Source organism: Micropterus dolomieu, linkage group LG08 (assembly GCF_021292245.1).
Source record: "Micropterus dolomieu isolate WLL.071019.BEF.003 ecotype Adirondacks linkage group LG08, ASM2129224v1, whole genome shotgun sequence".
NCBI lineage: Eukaryota > Metazoa > Chordata > Actinopteri > Centrarchiformes > Centrarchidae > Micropterus > Micropterus dolomieu.
In genome coordinates, this window is record NC_060157.1 from 22,386,762 (window position 1) to 22,407,331 (window position 20,570).

General features: G+C 39.8%; 1 protein-coding gene across 1 annotated transcript in view; it reads left to right on the plus strand.

Annotated features, from left to right (window-relative positions):
* espn (espin) overlaps window positions 1-20,570 on the plus strand; it is a 44,417-nt gene that overhangs the window by 4,327 nt on the left and 19,520 nt on the right. The window contains exons 3-8 of the mRNA XM_046056738.1: window positions 9,990-10,176; window positions 10,729-10,911; window positions 11,815-11,946; window positions 13,312-13,567; window positions 14,194-14,477; window positions 18,218-18,376. Of these exons, the coding sequence (XP_045912694.1) occupies window positions 9,990-10,176; window positions 10,729-10,911; window positions 11,815-11,946; window positions 13,312-13,567; window positions 14,194-14,477; window positions 18,218-18,376 (1,201 nt within the window). The remainder of the gene's footprint in view (window positions 1-9,989; window positions 10,177-10,728; window positions 10,912-11,814; window positions 11,947-13,311; window positions 13,568-14,193; window positions 14,478-18,217; window positions 18,377-20,570) is intronic.

Genomic DNA, 20,570 nt, shown 5'->3' on the forward strand with positions numbered 1-20,570 from the left:
TCTCACACAGCACAAGGAGTTCTATCCACTTAATTTCAACAGTGAACACTAAAATACAGTAACAATATATTCTATAAAATGAACTGGTAGAGAGGCACCATTCCCTTAAAGGTTGCTAGCTTACTAACATGACTTTGCTGGGGTCTCTGGATGCCAAACAGTGCAGGTTGAAGATACAAAAGTTTTCATGTTACTATAGTTTAAATCCTAATTTCATAATGTGGAATCAAACTATGAGCTGTTTTTTACAGGAACATACAGTACTGTATATTTAACAGTTAATTCATGAAATTATTTTGATTATTAACTTTTTTTAAAGGAAAAAGAAAATAACAATTTTCACAATTGTTTAATTTTCAGCTTTATTTTTTTGTTTGATTAACAGCACAGGGACTGTTCTGGTGCCACCGTTCTCCACCTTGCATCCCGCTTCAGTCACCATGAGATCACTGACTGGCTGCTGAAGTGTGGTGAGGTTGACCCCGGGGCCTCCACCGACACAGGCGCCCTACCTGTTCACTATGCTGCTGCCAAGGGAGACCTGCCCTCTCTCCGACTGTTACTGGGGCACAGCCCAAAGTAAGAGCAACATGGTTTTGTCTTTACAGCAGCTTTAAGCTTCCTTTCACTGTGTTCAAAATCTGAACTTATCCTCAGTTCTGATTCTTAAGTTGCTGTTGTCTAATAGTGATTTAATATGGTTTAAGTTAATCTTTTGTACAGGGATTGAAAATGCTTTTGTTAAGAACACAATCTCTAAAATCAGGCTAGGTGTCATTGATCACGTGCCAAAAAACACACACAGTAATTCTACAAGATTTTATGTAAATATTTTTAAAACAAAGTGTGATATTTAGTAATACACACGATATAATGCTAGTATCACTTCATGATGGTCATGCTGGATTTCGTTTAGCTGTTATCTGTTAAGTTGCAAAGAAAACTCCCGCACACTGTCTAACTTGCAAAAGGTTGCAATGCTTCGGTGCTAGACCTTCGTCAGGCAAATGGTGTTATATACTGTGAAGCCATCTTTTGTAAGAGGTGACTTGTTTGTCTACACCAATCACCCACTTCCACATAAAATAAGGCAACCATTATAAAACAGTCATTCACATTTCCAGTCATAAAGATCTAGTTTAAGCTTACATATGACTATCTCTATGGTAACAATACTATATCGTTAACAATACTATATCGTATCTATACTTGATGGATGTAGATTTCTGTATAATGAATGTATACCAAAAATATAATAAAATACATTCATCAATAGATAAATAGAGGAAATGGCATAATAAACACATGTGACCCCACAATAGTTTCAAAAGACAACAATATCATAATTCAATAATTTAAGTGTTAAATAAGAATAAAATCTATAGAATAATAGGAAAAGAGATTACCAAAAGTCATCACTATAAATGTTGCCTAAAAATCTCCACATTATTATATAGGTGCAAAAATCAACTCAGGGCCTCAAAATTTACTTGCAGCATTAGTGCATACATATATAAATGGACACAATCAACAGCACACAAAATAATATATGTGCATATTCATACGTATCCAGGACTGTTTAGGGCTGGACAGGGAAACCCTCAGGTGAATCTTAAGTAACAAAGCATATGCTTTTTTCTCTTTTCCTATTTTTGTATAAATTTCATTGTTATTTAACACTTAAATTATTGAAGTATGATAATATTGTCTTGAATCTGTTGTGGGGTCACATGTGTTTATTATCCTATTTCCTCTATTTATCTATTGATGTATACATTACCAGCAAGATTTGAGAACATATCTGTCCATGAATGCATTTTATTATATTTTTGGTATACATTCAATATACAGAAATCTACAGCCATCTAGTATAGATCACTCAGAATTTTTTTCTGCAAGTTAGACAGTGTGCGGGTGTTTTCTTTGCAACAGTCTAACAGATAACAGCTTAACGACATACAGCCAAATCAATATAAAAGTTATTTTATATTACTTATGCAGAGGATAAAACTAAACTCTCATCTACTCTACTCACTACTACCATCTTTCTTTGACCTGGTGCCCTTCAACACCCCCTTCACCTGTGAAGACTCCAGCGCAAATGTGATTTTAAAAGACAACTTTTATTTTTGTGTGCTGTGGTCAGTTTTCTCCTAGTGTTTGTAACTGAGACAGGTTGATGTAGATCCACTGCTCAGATTCAGATTTCAGACTGCTGGCACTTGAACAGTCTGACGTTGTTAAATGATAAACAAGATTGCAACAATTTCACTCTTTTCTGATGCATACCAAACAAATCAGGACTGATATAGATCCAGCCGGAGTTTTGGTCAGTAGATCAGCTGTGGGCTCATACTGTAGGTAGTATTTATAGCACTGGTGGGAAGCAACCAGAACTTTGCTTGTTTGATACCTGTGTCGCAATCCAAATACTTTGTGTTCAAATCTCATTTAGAAAAAACCCTCTTAGGGATTTTACGTTCCCAAAATAATGCACACTACCATAACCCTCGTGTGCTGTTTAGGTACTCTAGCTAGAATATTTTCCATTCTGTACAGCTGCACTAGAGTAATAAAATGAGTGTATGATCTAATATTTTTGTTATCAGTAATAGTCATTGCGGCTCTAGTAAGAAGTGTGTGTATTTGTGTGTATGATCATCCCTAATCAGTGCATTGTCAGACCCACCAGTGCCCTGTAGAGATAATACCCTCCCATATGGACCATCACATCACAAAAGACAAGGGTGAGGCGTTAGAATGACTGAATTGTCTTTACTGGGAAGCATCACTGAGCACACAGAGTTGTAGGGACAGGAAGGGCACAACTCAACACCACAGACTCTTTATAAGCAGCAACCAGATCATTTGTAGGTAATATCTGATAAAAAAGGAGGCAGGGTTAGGGTCACTGCGCTCCCATTTTTAAATGTAATTTAAGTGCGGATTTGGCAGCATTAACGCCCCAGTATCCAACTGTTATTATGCAACCTATGAAATGTCTGAAGTTAGTAAAACTGTATTGAGAGAGAAAAGGTACCTTGAAAAAGCTCCACGGTTAGATACACACTTAGCCTCAGGTGAGATATGAGAAAATATGCAGCATAGGCATTGTAAACTGCAGTTTTAATGTGTAGTGTCTAATTATCAGATCACTGTGATTATCTTTTATAAAAGAGTTAAAGTCATTGGAATAATTACTGTGAGGGAAAGTATTAGCTCCAAGTTATGGCACTTAATCTTTCTAGTTGTTGTCTGATTGTGTTTGTTTGATATTACAATATTGTTAAAGTGAATTCAGTACATGAACAGATCTCTCTGGGTAATGTTAAGTAGGCAGAAGATTGGCCTTGTTTTGTTTGTTTTTTAGTTTAGCATTATTGATAGCAACACCTGTTGGGTTATAAAACAATAAAAAAGTAAATTATGATAGATAAGACAACCTAAAGATGAACAATGCTCACTAACTGCTGCCATAAAGATATATAAATCTAATGAATTCACAGCTAGTCTCTAAGCTAAACAGTCTTGTCTGCTTTAGCTTTGATGACCTTAGCAAGATGAGCAGCTTGTCAAGGTACTAACCTTGTGCTCTGCACCTCCAATACTGTTCGTTGCACCCCAGACAGGTGCGTAGCTGCTGAAAATTTAATGAGCCTCAGGGACATGGTAGCTCCCTGATAGCTGGGCCCCATTCACTCTTCTCCACCACCACTCCCACTGTTGCTATTTACCACCATCTCCACGGCGACACACAGTAGCACCAACCAGCGATAAGATAATGAGGAAAACAAATCCATTTGAATAGACGGGCTGCTTTCTAGTCACTAGCCTCAGGCATTGTTTATAATTGAACTTTGCAAAAGAGAGATAGCATTGTTGTTTCAGGGTTTATTACAGGCTGCAAATTTATATCTGTAAGTTTTAAGAGGTAATTGGATGGCTCGGCGTTTGTTCTGCTTGAAAAATCACAAGGACAACATGACCCCCTCTGTTACATCATCCCTTTACTAACTGCGAGCCAAGTAACGGTACAACATAACGAGATACACAGAGGTAAAAGTACATAGAGCCTACTAGGTATGTGGGAGACATGTAGCAAACACCAGCTACATTTGAAGTCTTTTGTAGCATTTTCACATTGCAGTATTACACTACACCAATGGTTTAAAGTTATATTTCACACTGTTAACATCAACACAGCCTCAAGACCCTGAACAACCTCTACAAAAGACATATAGCACCTAGGCTTTGAACAAAACTGACTTTTATTTCTATTTCATATCTATGTCTTTACCCAGTCCCCTGACAGGAAATGCATTTCCCCCTAAATGTCATTACTATAACCACCCACTGAAACTCACATGTAAAACTACAACTACCACATCTATTTATTAGTTGGGTAAGAACAGAAATATGTACAAAATTACCAATATTGGTTTAACTGTATTTGCAGTACCCACTGAGATGATTGCGCAGGTATTTTTTTTACTTGTATAGTATAGTTGTAGTATAGGTTTGTATTTAGATAAAGCTATTACAAATGTGAAACACAACAGATAAGGTTTCTGTGAAAGACATGTGCACAGGTCAAAAGTCCCCTGTGCTCAGGTACTGTAATTGTAAAATTACCATGAAATTACTGCAGTATTCATCTGTCTGCAAAAAAAACTCAATTGCACAGCACAGATGTGGCTTTTTGTTTCCCGATATTTTATTGTTTGTTAGATTTATAAGCTACATCTGCATTGGTAGCTCGTTTGTACGTCCATCCCAGAGAACCAAAACCAACAGGCTTATGTGCTGTGTCTCTGCTGATAGCCTCTGTACACAAAAGACTGAATGAGAGAGGGTGAGAGAGAAAGAGGAGCGAGAGAGAGGCTACAGACAGGTTATGCAACCAATTAGTGCAGATTAAGATCTTTGGTCAAACCACAATTCCAACATGCAGTTGAGAAGGGTAGACCTCTGCATTAGGATATTCTAGAAAGTTAGTCAGTCTAAACCTCCTGCTGAAAACACATACAGTAAGGTGGACTCACAGGAAAATCACCAGTCTTCTAATTTCTTATTTAGTCTTTTCCAACTTCTCTCATTTACAAAACACTTGCTCAAACATGAAAATGTAGTTTATAACTCAAATGGATCATACAGTCCAGTATACTATACATTTTATACTGACATTTATATTCTTACCTCAGAAAAAAGATCTTGTTCCAAAATGAGGCAGGAGTTCACCCTGTATCCAAGTAGCTGTGCTAGCATATATGAGAAAAGACAGAAAAGTCAAGTACAATTTCAATAAGATATGAGTAATAAACTAATAACAAAAAGTCAGCCTGATGCTCATAGTGTATCTATGTAGCAGCTCAAAAAGAGGTCCAGTTAGTTCTTTTTCAAGCTTTTGAGTGGTTACTTCTTAAATGTGCCTTAAAATACTTATTTTTCGGGTTCACACTTGTATTTAGGGTTTCTAATAGAAAATGTTTACATGCTTTAATGTTCAAAAATGCTGACCTGATAGTTGTGCAGAAAACCATCATTGACACCCTCCACAAGGAGGGAAAGCCTCAAAAGGTAATTGCAAAAGAAGTTGGATGTTCTCAAAGTGCTGTATCAAGGCACATTAATAGAAAGTTAAGTGGAAGGAAAAAGTTTGGAAGAAAAAGGTGCACAAGCAGCAGGGATGACCGTAGCCTGGAGGGGATCGTCACATTTGAATGGTCAGGATTGCCATTCAAATGTGTGGGGGAGCTTCACAAGGAGTGGACTGAGGCTGGAGTTACTGCATCAAGAGCCACCACACACAGACGGGTCCTGGACATGGGCTTCAAATGTCGTATTCGTCTTGTCAAGCTGCTCCTGAACAACAAACAACATCAGAAGCGTCTTACCTGGGCTAAAGAAAAAAAGAACTGGTCTGTTTCTCAGTGGTCCAAAGTCCTCTTTTCTGATGAGAGCAAATTTTGCATCTCATTTGGAAACCAAGGTCCCAGAGTCTGGAGGAAGAATGGAGAGGCACACAATCCAAGATGCTTGAAATCCAGTGTGAAGTTTCCACAGTCTGTGTTGGTTTGGGGAGCCATGTCATCTGCTGATGTTGGTCCACTGTGCTTTATTAAGTCCAGAGTCAGCGAAGCCGTCTACCAGGACATTTTAGAGCACTTTATGCTTCCTTCAGCGAACGAGCTTTATGGAGATGCTGACTTCAGGACTTGGCACCTGCCCACACTGCCAAAAGTACCAAAACCTGGTTCAATGACCATGGGATTACTGTGCTTGATTGGCCAGCAAACTCGTCTGACCTGAACCCCATAGAGAATCTATGGGGCATTGCCAAGAGAAAGATGAAAGACATGAGACCGAACAATGCAGAAGAGCTGAAGGCTGCTATTGTAGCATCCTGGTCTTCCATAACACCTCAGCAGTGCCACAGGCTGATAGCATCCATGCCATGCCACACTGAGGCAGTACTTCATGCAAAAGGGGCCCAAACCAAGTACTGAGTACATATGCATGATTATACTTTTCAGAGGGCTGACATTTCTGTATTTAAAATCCATTTTTTTTATTGATTTCATGTAATATTCTAATTTTCTGAGATTTTGAATTTGGGGTTTTCATAAGCTGTACGCAATGATCATCGAAATTATATCAAATAAAAGCTTGAAATATCTCACTTTGCATGTAATGAGTCTATATAATATATTTAAGTTGAATTACTGAAATAAATGAACTTTTGCACGATATGCAAATTTTTCGAGTTTCACCTGTATATTATATTTCTCATACTGTCCACTGCTTCAGCACCTCTTTTCACCCTCTATCTGAATATGCTTTAGCTCCTGTCTCTTTAAGCCCCACCTCCCAGAACATCCACTGGCTTCTGATTGGCTAACTATCCCAAGCACAACCGAGGAGCAGGGCCTAGCTGCTGGCCGATTTTACTGAAACTGGATCAAAAGTGATGGAGAAAATATTGAGAAAATATAGTTTAAATGTTACTGGTTACTTTAGCAGCTAACTACTGCTATCAGCAGCTGCTGATAACTCAGTTAGCACTGCAGCTAGCCATCCTATTGCTGATTCTGTCTGGACTGGAAGCTTGGCCTGGGGTGTGTTGGTGTAACGTTATACACCTCTAACATCATCATAAACATCATAACAGAAGCTACTGTTAGCAACAGCTAGTGGTTAGCAACCTGTAGCGTTAGCAACAAGGAAAAGCTATCTGTCCATTAGGAAATTTATAAATCACAGAGTTGAGACAGAGCAGCTAGAGGACATCAGAGGGAAATATTTACCTTTCCTTCAAAGCACTTTCTGTGAGACTGCACTGCACAACATACAGCTGTGGCTCCATGAGCTTGTATGACCGCTAACTCTGGAACATGGGCTGGTCTATGTAACTTTGGAGCTGTAAACATCCCAGATGTTACAAAACATCTAGCTCTTGTTGGCATTTGCTCATTTTTCCAGGGTGTTTTGCATGCACAAGATTTAGATATGAAGGAGCAAACAATGGATATTCAGGCTCACGGTATATCAGTTACATGTACTGCACTCTTTTTTATTCAACTATGCCAAGGGAAATACAGTTTTCCATTCTGTGGTACCTTTAAGTCAGGTAGGGTACAGCATTAAGTTTAGACATGGAGAGCAAGGGTTAAATAGGTGAATAGAGTTTTTCACTGCACTTATTTTCTTCAGCACTAATCTTCTTAATAACTTCTTGGTACAAGTTGGAAAACAACCCTCTCTGTTCCGTTTTTTACAACAAGAGGTTTAAACTGAGAAAATGCTATAACATGCCATTTTCAGAAGCATTTGGGCAAGGGCCCACACTGTTACAACTGTACATTTTCTAAGCGTGTACAGTTGTAATACTTAAGTTGTTATCAAGTTAAAACTTAGACGTACAATTCTGTAAGGGAAGGATTTCAAGCTCCTCCACAGATTTCAAAATTCAATTCCCTAGATCAACTGGCAATATGCGTGGGTACTGTGGTGAACACAAGGATGTTTTTGCTTCAGTAGGAAAAATACCCTAAACATTTGAAGTGTTCAACTCATGTAGGACCACATCAAATATTTGTCCCTAGAGCTTTCTTGTCTGTGTTTTAATTTTGTTGTTCTCTTTTGGGGCTCTGTTGTCAATAGCTGCAGCATCTAAAAGAAGATATAGATAAGAGCTGTGTTTTATGTAATCAGTAGATTTCCTTGATACAATGTCATACACAAGAAACTCAAGTCAAGTGCATACTTTCTTTCACAACATTCTTTATTATTTAGACAGGAAAAGCCATTAGCCATTGAGAAGCTAACTAGCCTTTATCAGGCAAGAAGACCATTAGTGCGACATCAATTACTTTCCTAGTAATGAAGATAACCTTGGTTTTTGTAACAGTGTACTTGGGGGGAGGGGACAGTACACAGACAATTACTGAGGTAAAGTAGTCATCAGAGCTGAACTGGAAATATATCAAATATCTCCTATACTTTAAAGAGTGTTTTCTCTCATCTGAGTGACTGACGAGGTAGGTGGCCCCTTGTGCCACTTGCTAGCTTTGTCGTCACACAAGGCTAACCTCTTTCTTAGCTCTTTGAAATCTACACCTGTTCTCCAAAAGCACTTCTTTAGTGGAGTGTTCAAGGCTCTTCGCAAGGGAGAGTTGTGACAAAGGCAATGTGTGCTTTGTTAGACTCGTATCTGTCTTACCTCAAATACACTCAACTTTGTCACTCTTGCGAAGTGGTTAGGATTAATGACAAATATAGGTTTCTCTCTTACACAGGCCCCGATGAGCAGGTGAACTTCTGCCCACTTTGGTTACACTAATGAATAATTAACCTGTATTCCCACTTCCTGATAAGAGAACCGCAGATTACTTCCCCTTCTTATTTTGAAAAATTTAAGATGTGCTTGTTTTTACTTGGAAATTTTCCCTCGATCACCTACACTTCCTTTGCTTATTCTAACAATTTTCCTGAAAGACGAGCCTGTGCCTCAAGATAGACATACAGTATGTTCGAGTTAGTGTATTTGGTGTGCTTACAATTTCCATAGACGTTATTTGAAGAATGTGTATCTCTTTTTTGGCTCAGGATAGACCATATAATATTACAATACTAGAATGATCATAAGCAGATACAGCCTTGCATGTTAAGATTTGGTCATGAACACGTTGTCATCCACATGTTGTCTTAATGCAGGGTCTTTAGTCTCCGGAGTTTTGGCCTTGAGCCGCATCCTTTTGAGGGAAAGTTTGACAGGGTCATGTTTGTATCTACAAGATCCACCCCTCCCCTTGAGCCCTGCCTCTCATTTCTCTCACATTCTCTACTCCTCTTCACCCACTCTGTCTGTCACAGCAACTGGCAACGCTTCGTTAAGCACAAAGCAAAGTCGGGCAAAGCCAGTGGAGTGATAATCCTCTTAGGAGACTCACTGCTCATTTGTCCGCATCCAAATAAAGCACAAACTTATGGGATTTAGTGGGAAAGCACTTGTTCACTCCCTGACCTCCCGCTGTGACTGAAAAGATCTGGGACGAGAAGGGATGCAGACATTGAATGAGCTTTTTGCATGGGAGGGGCGGGGCTAAGGGCATTCGGAAGGGAAGGGAGTTGGATTTGGCTCGGCGTCACTGCCGTCTGCTCTGAAAATAGCTGTATGTTGACACTGACAAAGGGATGTTTTCCAGTTACAATTACCTCTTATCTTTAGACAACATTTTACACATGCAACCTTTCAGATAAATCTGAAACGCAAAACATTTTTCTGCAGTGTCTGAAGGGTACACAATTAGTGTATTGGCTGCTTATGAAAATAACTATTTCTGGGTGTCAGCAGATATCCTATTCTGTTTCTGCTCAACCACTTAGGTTTCAGTGATTAAGGAAGCACAGGCTGAAACACACATCCTCCATAAGAGAAATTTGGTCTCTACGTGTCCCTTTATTTACCTTACTGCTTAATTTCCCTACAGCTTTGTCAACTCCCAAACTAAGAATGGTGCCACTCCGCTCTACCTAGCCTGCCAGGAGGGACATTTGGAGGTCGTCCAATACCTGGTCAAGGATTGTGGGGCGGATCCGAGCATGAGAGCCAATGATGGGATGACACCTCTGCATGCGGCTGCCCAGATGGGCCACAACACTGTCATCGTCTGGCTGGTATGTTGGAATGTCAGGACACTTTAGATCATATTTTGTAAACAAAGTTCGTGTACATCGATTTATTCCTAGATTCGCACCCCATACTTAATGCTTTGTTATATATCTATTCCATTTATTAAAAACTAAATGTCTGGTACACAGACAATGTAAAAAATGAACTCACAGATGTCTATGATCAGGCAAATTAATGTTTGATAATTTTTGTATAAATATTACTGATTGATAATTTGACTTCTAGTCTGATTCAACACTGTATTTCATATCCAAAATGTCTCTTTGTTAACACCAGAAGAACTTTGTTGTATCATGATTGAACTTTTTTGATTGTCTGAAATCCAAAAAATTTATAGAGTAGTGTGTATATATTTAGAATTGCTACTTTTACTGCTTTATCATTTGTTCAACAAATTTATATAAAACCTTACCCCCTGACCAGGTTTTTACCATTTTATCAAATTTTCCCTAACTTCTTCCCCAAAAGAAGCTTTCATTAATTCCTTAAGTTTTAGCAGATGACTGTAGCTTGTGTCATTATCCTTCCTCCTTCAGACGAGTTTCACAGAGATCAGCCTGACAGACCGGGATAGTGACGGGGCTACGGCCATGCACTTTGCAGCCAGTCGCGGCCACACCAAGGTGCTCAGCTGGCTTCTGCTGCACGGCGGAGAGATTGTCACTGACAACTGGGGAGGGACCCCACTTCACGACGCTGCAGAGAACGGGGAACTAGAGGTGTGTGTTTGTGTCTTATTTCTTTTACTTAATTATTGCTCATTATCATACCAGTCTCCAGTTTTTTAAAGTTTACCAGTTATACCTCAAAAGTTGATTAATACAGTAGAAATGTAACATAGTGGCATTTTAATATTAGAATGTAAAGGCTGTCCTGATCCTTTTCAGTACAAGCAATTGCAGAGATTATTTAGCTTAACTTTGTGTAAACAATATTCATATAAGTTATGTAGAAGCATTATGATTTTCAGTGCTCACATATCCATATTGAGTTTCACACTTAACCATCTGTTTTGAATGAATTCCCTCTAGCTTATGGTTTTACCACCACTCTGACCTACTACTTTGACTAACATTTTGTTTTATCATGTTTGGTCAGTCAGCTGTTTCAGCACAAGCTTCATGTATTAAATGTAGAGAACATTGCTCTTTATGTCTGATATATATGCATAAGAAGGGTTTGACATTGACCCCAACCCTGACTTACAGGGTGCTGGCCCAAGACTGGACTGTAGAGAACATTGTTAAGAAAGTGAAACATGAGTCAATACGACAACAGAAATCTTGCTCAGTCTGAGAACAACAGGTTTAGTCTGGCTTCCACCTGGCACTTGACACGGTGGTAAAAGACAGATGCTTTGAACTATTTAAGTTTCTTTTGATTTCCATATATTAAAGTACAGCATATCAACCATACACTAACCATTCTGCTTTAGATATAAAGTAATCAGGAAGGAAGGATATTTAATTTCCCGTTATCTGTGTTAGTAACTTATGAGCAAGACTGTGTCCGTACATCTATAAATTATGGTGAATGATGTTCATTGAAGAATCAGGTGTTATCTGACTTCATCCACTTTCTGTGTTTCTTCTGTCCTCTGCCTCTCTCATGCCACTCTCCAGTGCTGTCAGATCCTTGTGGTCAATGGTGTGGACCTGGGCATCAGGGACCAGGACGGCTTCACAGCAGCAGACCTGGCCGAATACAACGGCCACTCCCAGTGTGCCAAGTATCTGCGCACTGTAGAGAACATGGTAAGAGACACAGCTGTGCCCACCATATCTGGCTGCCATGCATCCTGACCTCCCTGTGGCCAGGGGCCAAACCTAGAGTCAATTTATCTGTGAGGATCGACGTATTTTAATGTACACAAACTTTGAATCGTGTTTAAGAAATAGACCGTAAGAAAAAACATAGATGTAGTTTATCCTATCTACTTAAGAAAGTTATGAATTAATCTGTGATTACAGCAGGATTTTTATTAAATCAATGGAGGTTCCCCAAGTACTTTTATATCGAATAATATCAAAATTAATGACAATTTAACATTTAATTATTTTCACATCATGAACAATATCTCACACTGATTGGATTTTCCAAAAACTTAACTGAATGATATGCTACTTGCCATTTTAAAAAATCACCCGACCTGCACCCCTCCAGTGGTTCCCATCCTGGGATGATTATACAATATCTTGGACACTGCTGATTTCTCATCAAACTTGGAGACATATGTCTTACCGATGTGTTTTTTGCATTTTGGAGCACTAATTGGTCCAATGGGAGCTCTACTCTCAAAAGGAAAAAACATACAGTACATTTTCTCTAGACAGAGAACATTCATGAAGGACACATCCGAACTGTTGCGTTTTTTTTTTCTATTAGTAGCACAAATGCCAAACTTCCACCTCATCATCCTCTGCAAGAAATTATAATGAATTATCATCTCTGCTATAGTGGCTACATGTAGTCTATATTCTGCGTAATATTAGTCATAAATTTGATTTTAAATATTCATAATAATTAATAATTGTAATTTCGTGCTAAGGTGGTCCCCATAGTCAAAATGCAACCTTGGCAAACACAAGACTGTGCACATTGCTGCTTTCGCTGAGCCAACATGTCCCTTGACTGACATTAGTTTATCTCTGCTAATTACGAGAGCTATTAACACTTGCCTTACAGTGGCCTCCACGGCTTCACCCCACTGAAAACCCCAAGTGGCCAGAAGAATAATAACTCCCCCACACCGAACTCTCTTTGGTGTGTGGGAAACATATTTCCCCCCTCTTGTACTCTTCCCATTAGGGACATTCAGCCAACTGAGTCCTGCACTGTGGGAAAAGCAGAGGGCCCCAGAGCCTTTTTGATCAGCTGTGAGATATTTCATTAGTGTGCAGTAATTAAACTTGTAATTCCGTTCTCCTCATGTAAGTCAACAGGGACTGAGATCGACTGTGTCTTGTGTAATGACACTGAACCCCTTTACATCCAATTTAAATTAAGCAAACATGTTTTAATAATGAGAAATTATATAAGAACGAATTGATAGATAATAGATATAGATTAATATGATTGTTATTCATCAAAACAGATATACTTCTTTATACCTCTGACAGAGTGTGGAGCACCGTGTTTTGTCTCGGGACCCCTCGGTGGACCTCGAGTACAAGCAGCAGGACTCTGGCCTCTCGTCCCCAAACACCACCATGCCCCCAGCCAGCCAGGCAGCACAATTTGATATCAGTTCACCATCCAGCTCCCTGTCCAACTACGACTCAGCCAACTCCAGCCAGTCCAGCACTGGGGAGAAACGGAGCAGCTTAACAACGTCACGAGGCCCACCTGCTCAGCTGAACACAGTCGCACACACAGGTATGCAATACATGTAGTAAAGCTAATAAGCTTTAATAAACTTTATGCTCTAGACTAGAATTTTGTTTTCTAAGGTGAACCAAGGAGGTGACTAGAAATATACTTTTTATGACATCTTTAATATGAATTAATTCTAAATAATGTCCTAATCTGTTTTAAATTGAAATATCAACAGCTGATGAGCTCAACAGTAAAATAAATTTTTTATCAGCTCATAATAACACTTTACGGTGAAATAAGGTTTGCTGTCTTTTGTCAGTTATTAATAAAACCTTGCCAAATACAGTATCTCAGCAATGAAACAGTGCTATTTACTGAAGCTAACATCATGCAGCAGTTTGGTTCCTTTTGTTTCATGTCATTGGTGCATGGTAAACTGGTGCTGCACCCTAGTGGTCTGTGTTTAGATAGTTTGTTATGGATGGAGAGGTGGACCATCAGTAGAGTAACTCATGTGTCTCATTCATTTTTGAATGGTGTAACAATTGAAGTAAATGTTGAAAGGTTGACTTAATGCTTTGTGTTGTACATTTAAATCAGCAATACACCATGTGTGGGTTCCTGTGAGAAACTCAGTAAGTCAGTCTACATTAAACCTGCCTACGTGGGCCGTGTCTTTGTCACAGGTGCATCAGAGTCAGCCATTTCAGACATGCAGGCGTATATGGACATGCTAAATCCAGACATTGGCTCTGACTTGCTCAAGAAGAATGAGATACCTGCTGATGCCCCCTCCAAGCTCCCGCCACCACCAACCTATCCACCCCCACCTCCCCCACAGTCTCCCCCGGAGCCCCCGCCACCCCCAAGCTACCCAGCACCACAGCCCCCTCAGGAGCCGTTGTCAGCTGAGTTCTTGAAGGTGAAAAGCAACTTAAGGCACGTGGAAAACAGCACTGGCAATATGGAGGTAAGACATGGTAAGCTCCTGCTTGAGCTCAAAAGATGAAGCTGTTTTAATGAGCCTGTGGCATGATGAACTATATGGAACAGTCCTAAAGAAGTAGGAGGACCACGATGTTTGGAATAAATTGGCCATTAGCTGCCATTTTCTCTTGTGTCTAATCAGTTGGGATGTTCCGCTTGTGTAACAATGTGCCTTGTCTGGTTGCCCACAATGATGTTATTGTGCTAGCACGGCTAACGAGGCTAACAAAGATGCTCATTACTGTGGCAGGTCCTCTGGGTTGACACACAGTGGTTGTTGTGATGGGTTTGATCTTAATTCCAGTAATTAGTCTGGCTTCACATCATTCAAAGGTGTGTTTAAAGAGCTGACAAGGAGAAGCAATTAAAACTGGCATCAACACTTTCAGTTATGATTCTGGTAGTTCAGTACTGTTGCGAAGTGCACTGGTTGGCATGTTGTTACTCTACTTGAATTGTAAATGAGTTGTCCGGAAATCATTGTAATTACGTGGCCTTATTTTATCGTGATTGTAATGACAGAAGATAACCAGTATGAGAGATCACTTTCACCTCATGAAGAATTTAATTCCCGATTGTTACTATGTCTTCCAGTATGATAGTGAGACACCAGGTCTATCCAGTCCTATGAACAAACTTTTTTGAACTTTAGCTTTAACCAAACACTACAAATGTGATATTCCTTTGCTATTTTTTCAAATATCTATTGTTTTAGTCTTTATTTTATTCATTTCTGAAATTAAAGGAGAAGAAAAATATTCAGTGAAATAATGTTTTAATCTTGCATAGTAATTGTGGAATGGCACACCTCTAAATCAGCCAAATGAATGGTTATCAGTGCTGTAATGTTTCATCTAAAAGCAGAAGTACAATAAAAACTCAAGGAGTTGCAGAACCAGCAGAATTGTGGGACCAATCAATTGTTCAGACAGAAAAACGATCTGTGTGTAAAGATCTGCTATGCAAAGTCAGTTGTTGGTAGCTGTTATAAAGTCCAGGAACTGGGCTGGGTCCTACCCTGGGGAATTTATCAGTGCTTGGAACACATGCACACATGCGTGCATACACACACGCACACAAACGCCAACAACAAAGATCAGTGGATACAATATACATTGGGAAAAACAATCTACCTTGGACGCCATAGTGACAAGGAACAGAAACCTTATCCAGGGACACCAGGGCCAATAGTAGAAGAAGGAAACCTGGTGAATGCAGATGTGAGTTGTTTTTATCACTACATAGGCCTTATGTGCTGCTCTCACCTCATTTGTCTGTATTTGCTTTGACTGAAGTCAAATGTTGCCCCGGCACGAAACATTTGCCTGTCACGTTTTTGATTCTTTAGACCTACTGTAGCCCCTCCAGAAAACTTGCACTTTGAGATCACACCCACGATTACAGTAGTTTCTGCAATGTTTTGTTGCTAATTCGGGGCACTGAAGGCCATAATAATCTAATACTCTTAAAGTGTAAGAGATTTGAGGAAGGTTGGCCATGATGAAGGCAGCACCTGGGCTTTTGTGTTTTGCATAAGAGGCAGGTTTGGGGAGTGGTTGATCTGTGGGCTGGTGGTGACATCATTGCTATTACTGTGGCTGGCCGGTTAGGTTATTGATGAAGCCTGTGGGTAAAGTGAGAGCGCAGGTAGAGTGACAGGCATAGCGCTGAGCGGAGAGGAGGAGACGCTCTGGATTTGGTGACAGTTACTGTCTGTGCTGAGCTTGGTGGATGAGCCTCTCTCCAGACTGGAAGAGAACTGCAGGAGAGGATTCTTAATGCTAAGGTAAGGGGTTAAGAGGGGTTAGAAAGCTTTTTTTTTTTTACCAGTGGCAAAAGTGATGTCATGTAAAAGTTTGGGCTTCAGATCAGAGCAAAGATATTCCAAGTTGCTTTGTGTATTTTGGCTAATCTCCATGTTCTGGAGCTGTTCGAGCTGTAATATGGTTGGACTTGTTGGACTCATGTTGTCATGTTTTTATTGTGTACTCTCCTTTTTCTTTCTGTCATAAAAGGTTGTTCTAAAGTATGCATGTAACTTTTTACTCATTTTGAAATGACACAAACTACAACCAGGCTAAGCAACTATTGATAAAGTCAACAAAAACACGACTATAAAAACAATTATATAATAATGACTTTATGCTGACAGACAGATCCATATAATGGGAAGAAAGGTCTGTTTAAGTGTGCGTTTGTGTGAGGGGTGGGAGGGGGCAGCTGAAATGCTTTGTACATTTGCTATTGTTGGCCCACCTCTCTGGAGGATGACAATCAAACCATCTGTAGCGCCCCCCTGCTCACATTACCGTGCCACCTGATGAGTGCTCAGGGACCATTTCTTTGACAGCAGACATGAGTCAACACAACTAAACAGGCAAGAACATGACACCAAAGGAGGAGAGGTCAGGGGTCAGCTGTAAATTATTTTCGCTTACTTTAACAATGGACATCTGCTTGATGTCTAAGGCTCTAGTCTGGATTTCGTGAGAAGTCATTGTGTCTGTCAGCAATAAAATGTAAATGATGCCAAACCCTGAATTTGAAAGGCAAAGTAACTCTATTGGTGTCACGGCTAAGGCATGCTTGTAGCTGACAGCTTTCAAGGTTAATTGTTGAAAATATAAAACAAAAAGGAGCCTTCCACATATGCCATTTATGTTGTTGGAAAAAAGTAAATGAATGAATGCGTTTATTGAGCCAAGTGCTGAATGCAAATGCAAGGCTTTTTTGCATTAGGAAATTGCATTCATTATAGCTGCTCAAAATGCAAGGTGAGCTTATCTACTGCTAATGTATGGTTGCTTTGAAATGCATAGTCTGACCCACGTACATTCTAATAGCAGCATACAGTGAAGACTCTCAGATGGAAAGGGGTGAAGTATCCTGTACAGCTCCAGTTTGTCTAGGATAATTTTCAGAGCAGAAAGTGAGAGTGCTCAACTCAAAGACCTATGACCCTGCCCTGTGGACACAAAGGTCTTTATAACGTTGGTGCAAAAGCTGCATGCGAACTCTTGTGTTGTGTGACCCACCCTGCAGTCTTTACATGAAACATAAATGCTAATGTTTCAGTCGAACTGAACTGAGGCCTTGTTCTGTCATTCAAATAAGGCCACTTTGGTCACATGAGAGAGCTAATCTGGCAACAAAATCTACTAAGGTATGTCGTACAGTTTGGAGTCCCACAGAGTACAAGCTCATTCCATAAGCACTGTTTAGCCATATTATAACAATTTCCCAATTGTTTTCTTTATTCATTGATTCGTTAATTTTTCTGTAAAATACCAGTAAATAGTGAGAGCCCATGCTGACTTCTCCAAATTGCTTGTTTTTTCTGACCAACAATCCAAAACCCAAATATATTCTATTTCCTATCATGTACGACAAAATATTGCAGCAAATCCACACATGTAACAAGCTGGCAGCAGGGATTGTTTGGTAATTCAAACATGAAAAAGCACAATTCACCTAAATTGACTAATAGAGGAATCAACTTTTCATTTCAGCTTTAATCTTATTCACACATTCAAAGGTGCTAAAATACAAAAATGGCAATATGTAATTCTCTTAAAAACCTCTTTTCTGTCTATATGGGATCAGTTTTGTGCTAATAACAACATTTTGAAAAAGATGCAGATGGATGCTAATGGGTAGGTTAAACCAAAAAGTATATTGAACCGTTTATTTTTCTCACTCAAACTTTTTCATCCCTTGAAACAGTTGTGTCCTGGAGAAGCCCACGACAAACTACGGCGTGTGGATTCAAACAGGAGGTCAAGGAGCTTCAGCAAGCAGCCCAGCACTGGGGACTACTACAAGGACTTGGGCAGCGACACAGCCGAGCCCAGAGGGAGCAAAGGCATGGCGCCCAACGAGGAGGTAATTCAGATCTCTGCTGTTTATGACATCAGTACCATAAAACTTCAATAAATAGCCCGGGCTTTTATTTGTTTAAATCAGTAAACTCACCCTGCCTGTATTTGGGACATGTATCTATACGGGACAGGCCTTTAATTCCTTTACTGTGTAGGTAAATACAGAAATAAAAACAAAACTTGATGTATTTGCCTAGCAATATTTCAAAATGCTATGTGTGGAAAGGTTACCAAAACAGTGGGTAAGTATTTCCCTATACCTACCTTAATTACCACAAACCAAAAAGAGCTGAATGGAAAATGCAACCATTAGAAATTGTTTATTAGATTACACATAACATATTGAGAAATCATGGCTTAGCTTTTTTTTTCCTTAAGATTGCATTTGCTTAAATTTTTTCATTTGTATTATTAAAAAAAAACATGTTAGTCATGAGACTGGCGACCTGTCCAGGGTGTACCCCGCCTTGCGCCCGATGTCTGCTGGGATTGGCTCCAGCCCCCCCGCGACCCTGTATGCAGGATAAGTGGTTGACGATGGATGGATGGATGGATGTTAGTCATGAGGAAACACTGTGGTGTGAAGTCCTTTTGATGAAGTAATAATTTTTATTTAAATGACTACGTAATAAGATAAATTATATAATGTATTGCTTGTATATGGCCTTTTTAAAATCTTTTTAAAGATTTGGTAAATGTTTAATACACGCTGCCCTGTATCAATAAGGCTTGTGTGGGCATCTCAGTCCCTTATAAGGTCTTCTATAGGGTGAGGTTTACATAGGTGATGGTGTATTGGCATTGGGTTACAACAGTGACTGCACTATTTGCCTGTGCATTATGCTCCTCAGCATGTTACATAATCTTGTGTCCCTTTGAGCTTTTGTTTGCCACCAGAGGTTAACCTACAAACATGTTGTTTCACAAAAGGAAGTTTGCATAAGTAAATGTATTTTAGATGCTAGATTATAAGTGAAAACGCATTTGCCCTAAAAAAAAATTATCAAGGAAGATTTCTGTCTGTGACTGCGTGTGCTCACCCAAGATTATTGGTTAAACTACCTGTTTGCTGCCACATATCTGCACAGGCAGCTGAATGAATAGAATCTGTTGGACTCAGTAATGTCCCAGGAGAGGTATCCTTATAATCTCATGGGTATCAGGAGTGGGGGTGTTCTGGGTGATACGGGGTACAAACCAAATTGAGCCAATTAAGGCCTCAGCGGGGCCCCTTCTGGTCTCAGAGGCACCCTAGCAGATGGACCGGCTAATCAACGGGAGCAACGGCACGTGCTGCCGAGACCCATCTGGACACAGCCCTCCCCCCAACTCTCTGAGGGGTTTGAAAAATAAAGTGGGCAACAATGATGAGCACGCGTCTGAAGAATAAAGGAGAGGCGGGGTCGAGGTAAAGGTCATGGTCCATTAATTAAAGCAGAGTTATGGCACGCTTTCAGTGCGTGCTGGGGAGGTGTGGGGGTTAAAGCACTATCACTTGCAGTGACAGATGGCTTCTTCCCACTGTTTTCCCTCAGAGTTCCCCCCTAGAGATTAGGTCATGTTAGCTCTGTTATTGGCAATAGGGTATTATGTCTTCATGAGTTGATTAAAGACGTCAGGAAGCAGAGGGAGGACACATTTAATAGGGCTGCATACATCTGTCACTGTCAACAGTCTCTGTGCAAGAATTCAGTACTCGCCATAGCCCAGCAGGCTTTTCAACTGGCATGCCTATGCAAGCAGGGAAAACAAATGCACTGTTAGTGTTTTGTCTTTAATTGAATATTTTCAATGAATAAATAAATAAAGTTGTTATTTTGAAGAAGCAGATTAATAATTGTTTAATGTGCTTGTTTATAAATTTTTGTTATTATGTTTTATGAACATACAGCCGGCAAATGGAATGCAAAAATCATACTCCTTTCCAGAGGCAAGAAAAAAGTTTTGTTTAAGTGGACAATATCATTTCATGGGCCACCTGTCACATCCCTGTTATCAGTGACCAAATATTGGCCATCAGTGTAATACAACAATGTGGTTGCTAGGTGAAACAACAAGTTAATGAGTATAAAATATGAATGACTAATTCTGCTCTGTCCCTCCTTCTCCTAACAGGGCTCCATGTTATTGGAGGAGCCTACCGACAACCCTGCCCACAGCTCTGAGAATGGCACGACAGAGGACTCGGTCGCCCCCCC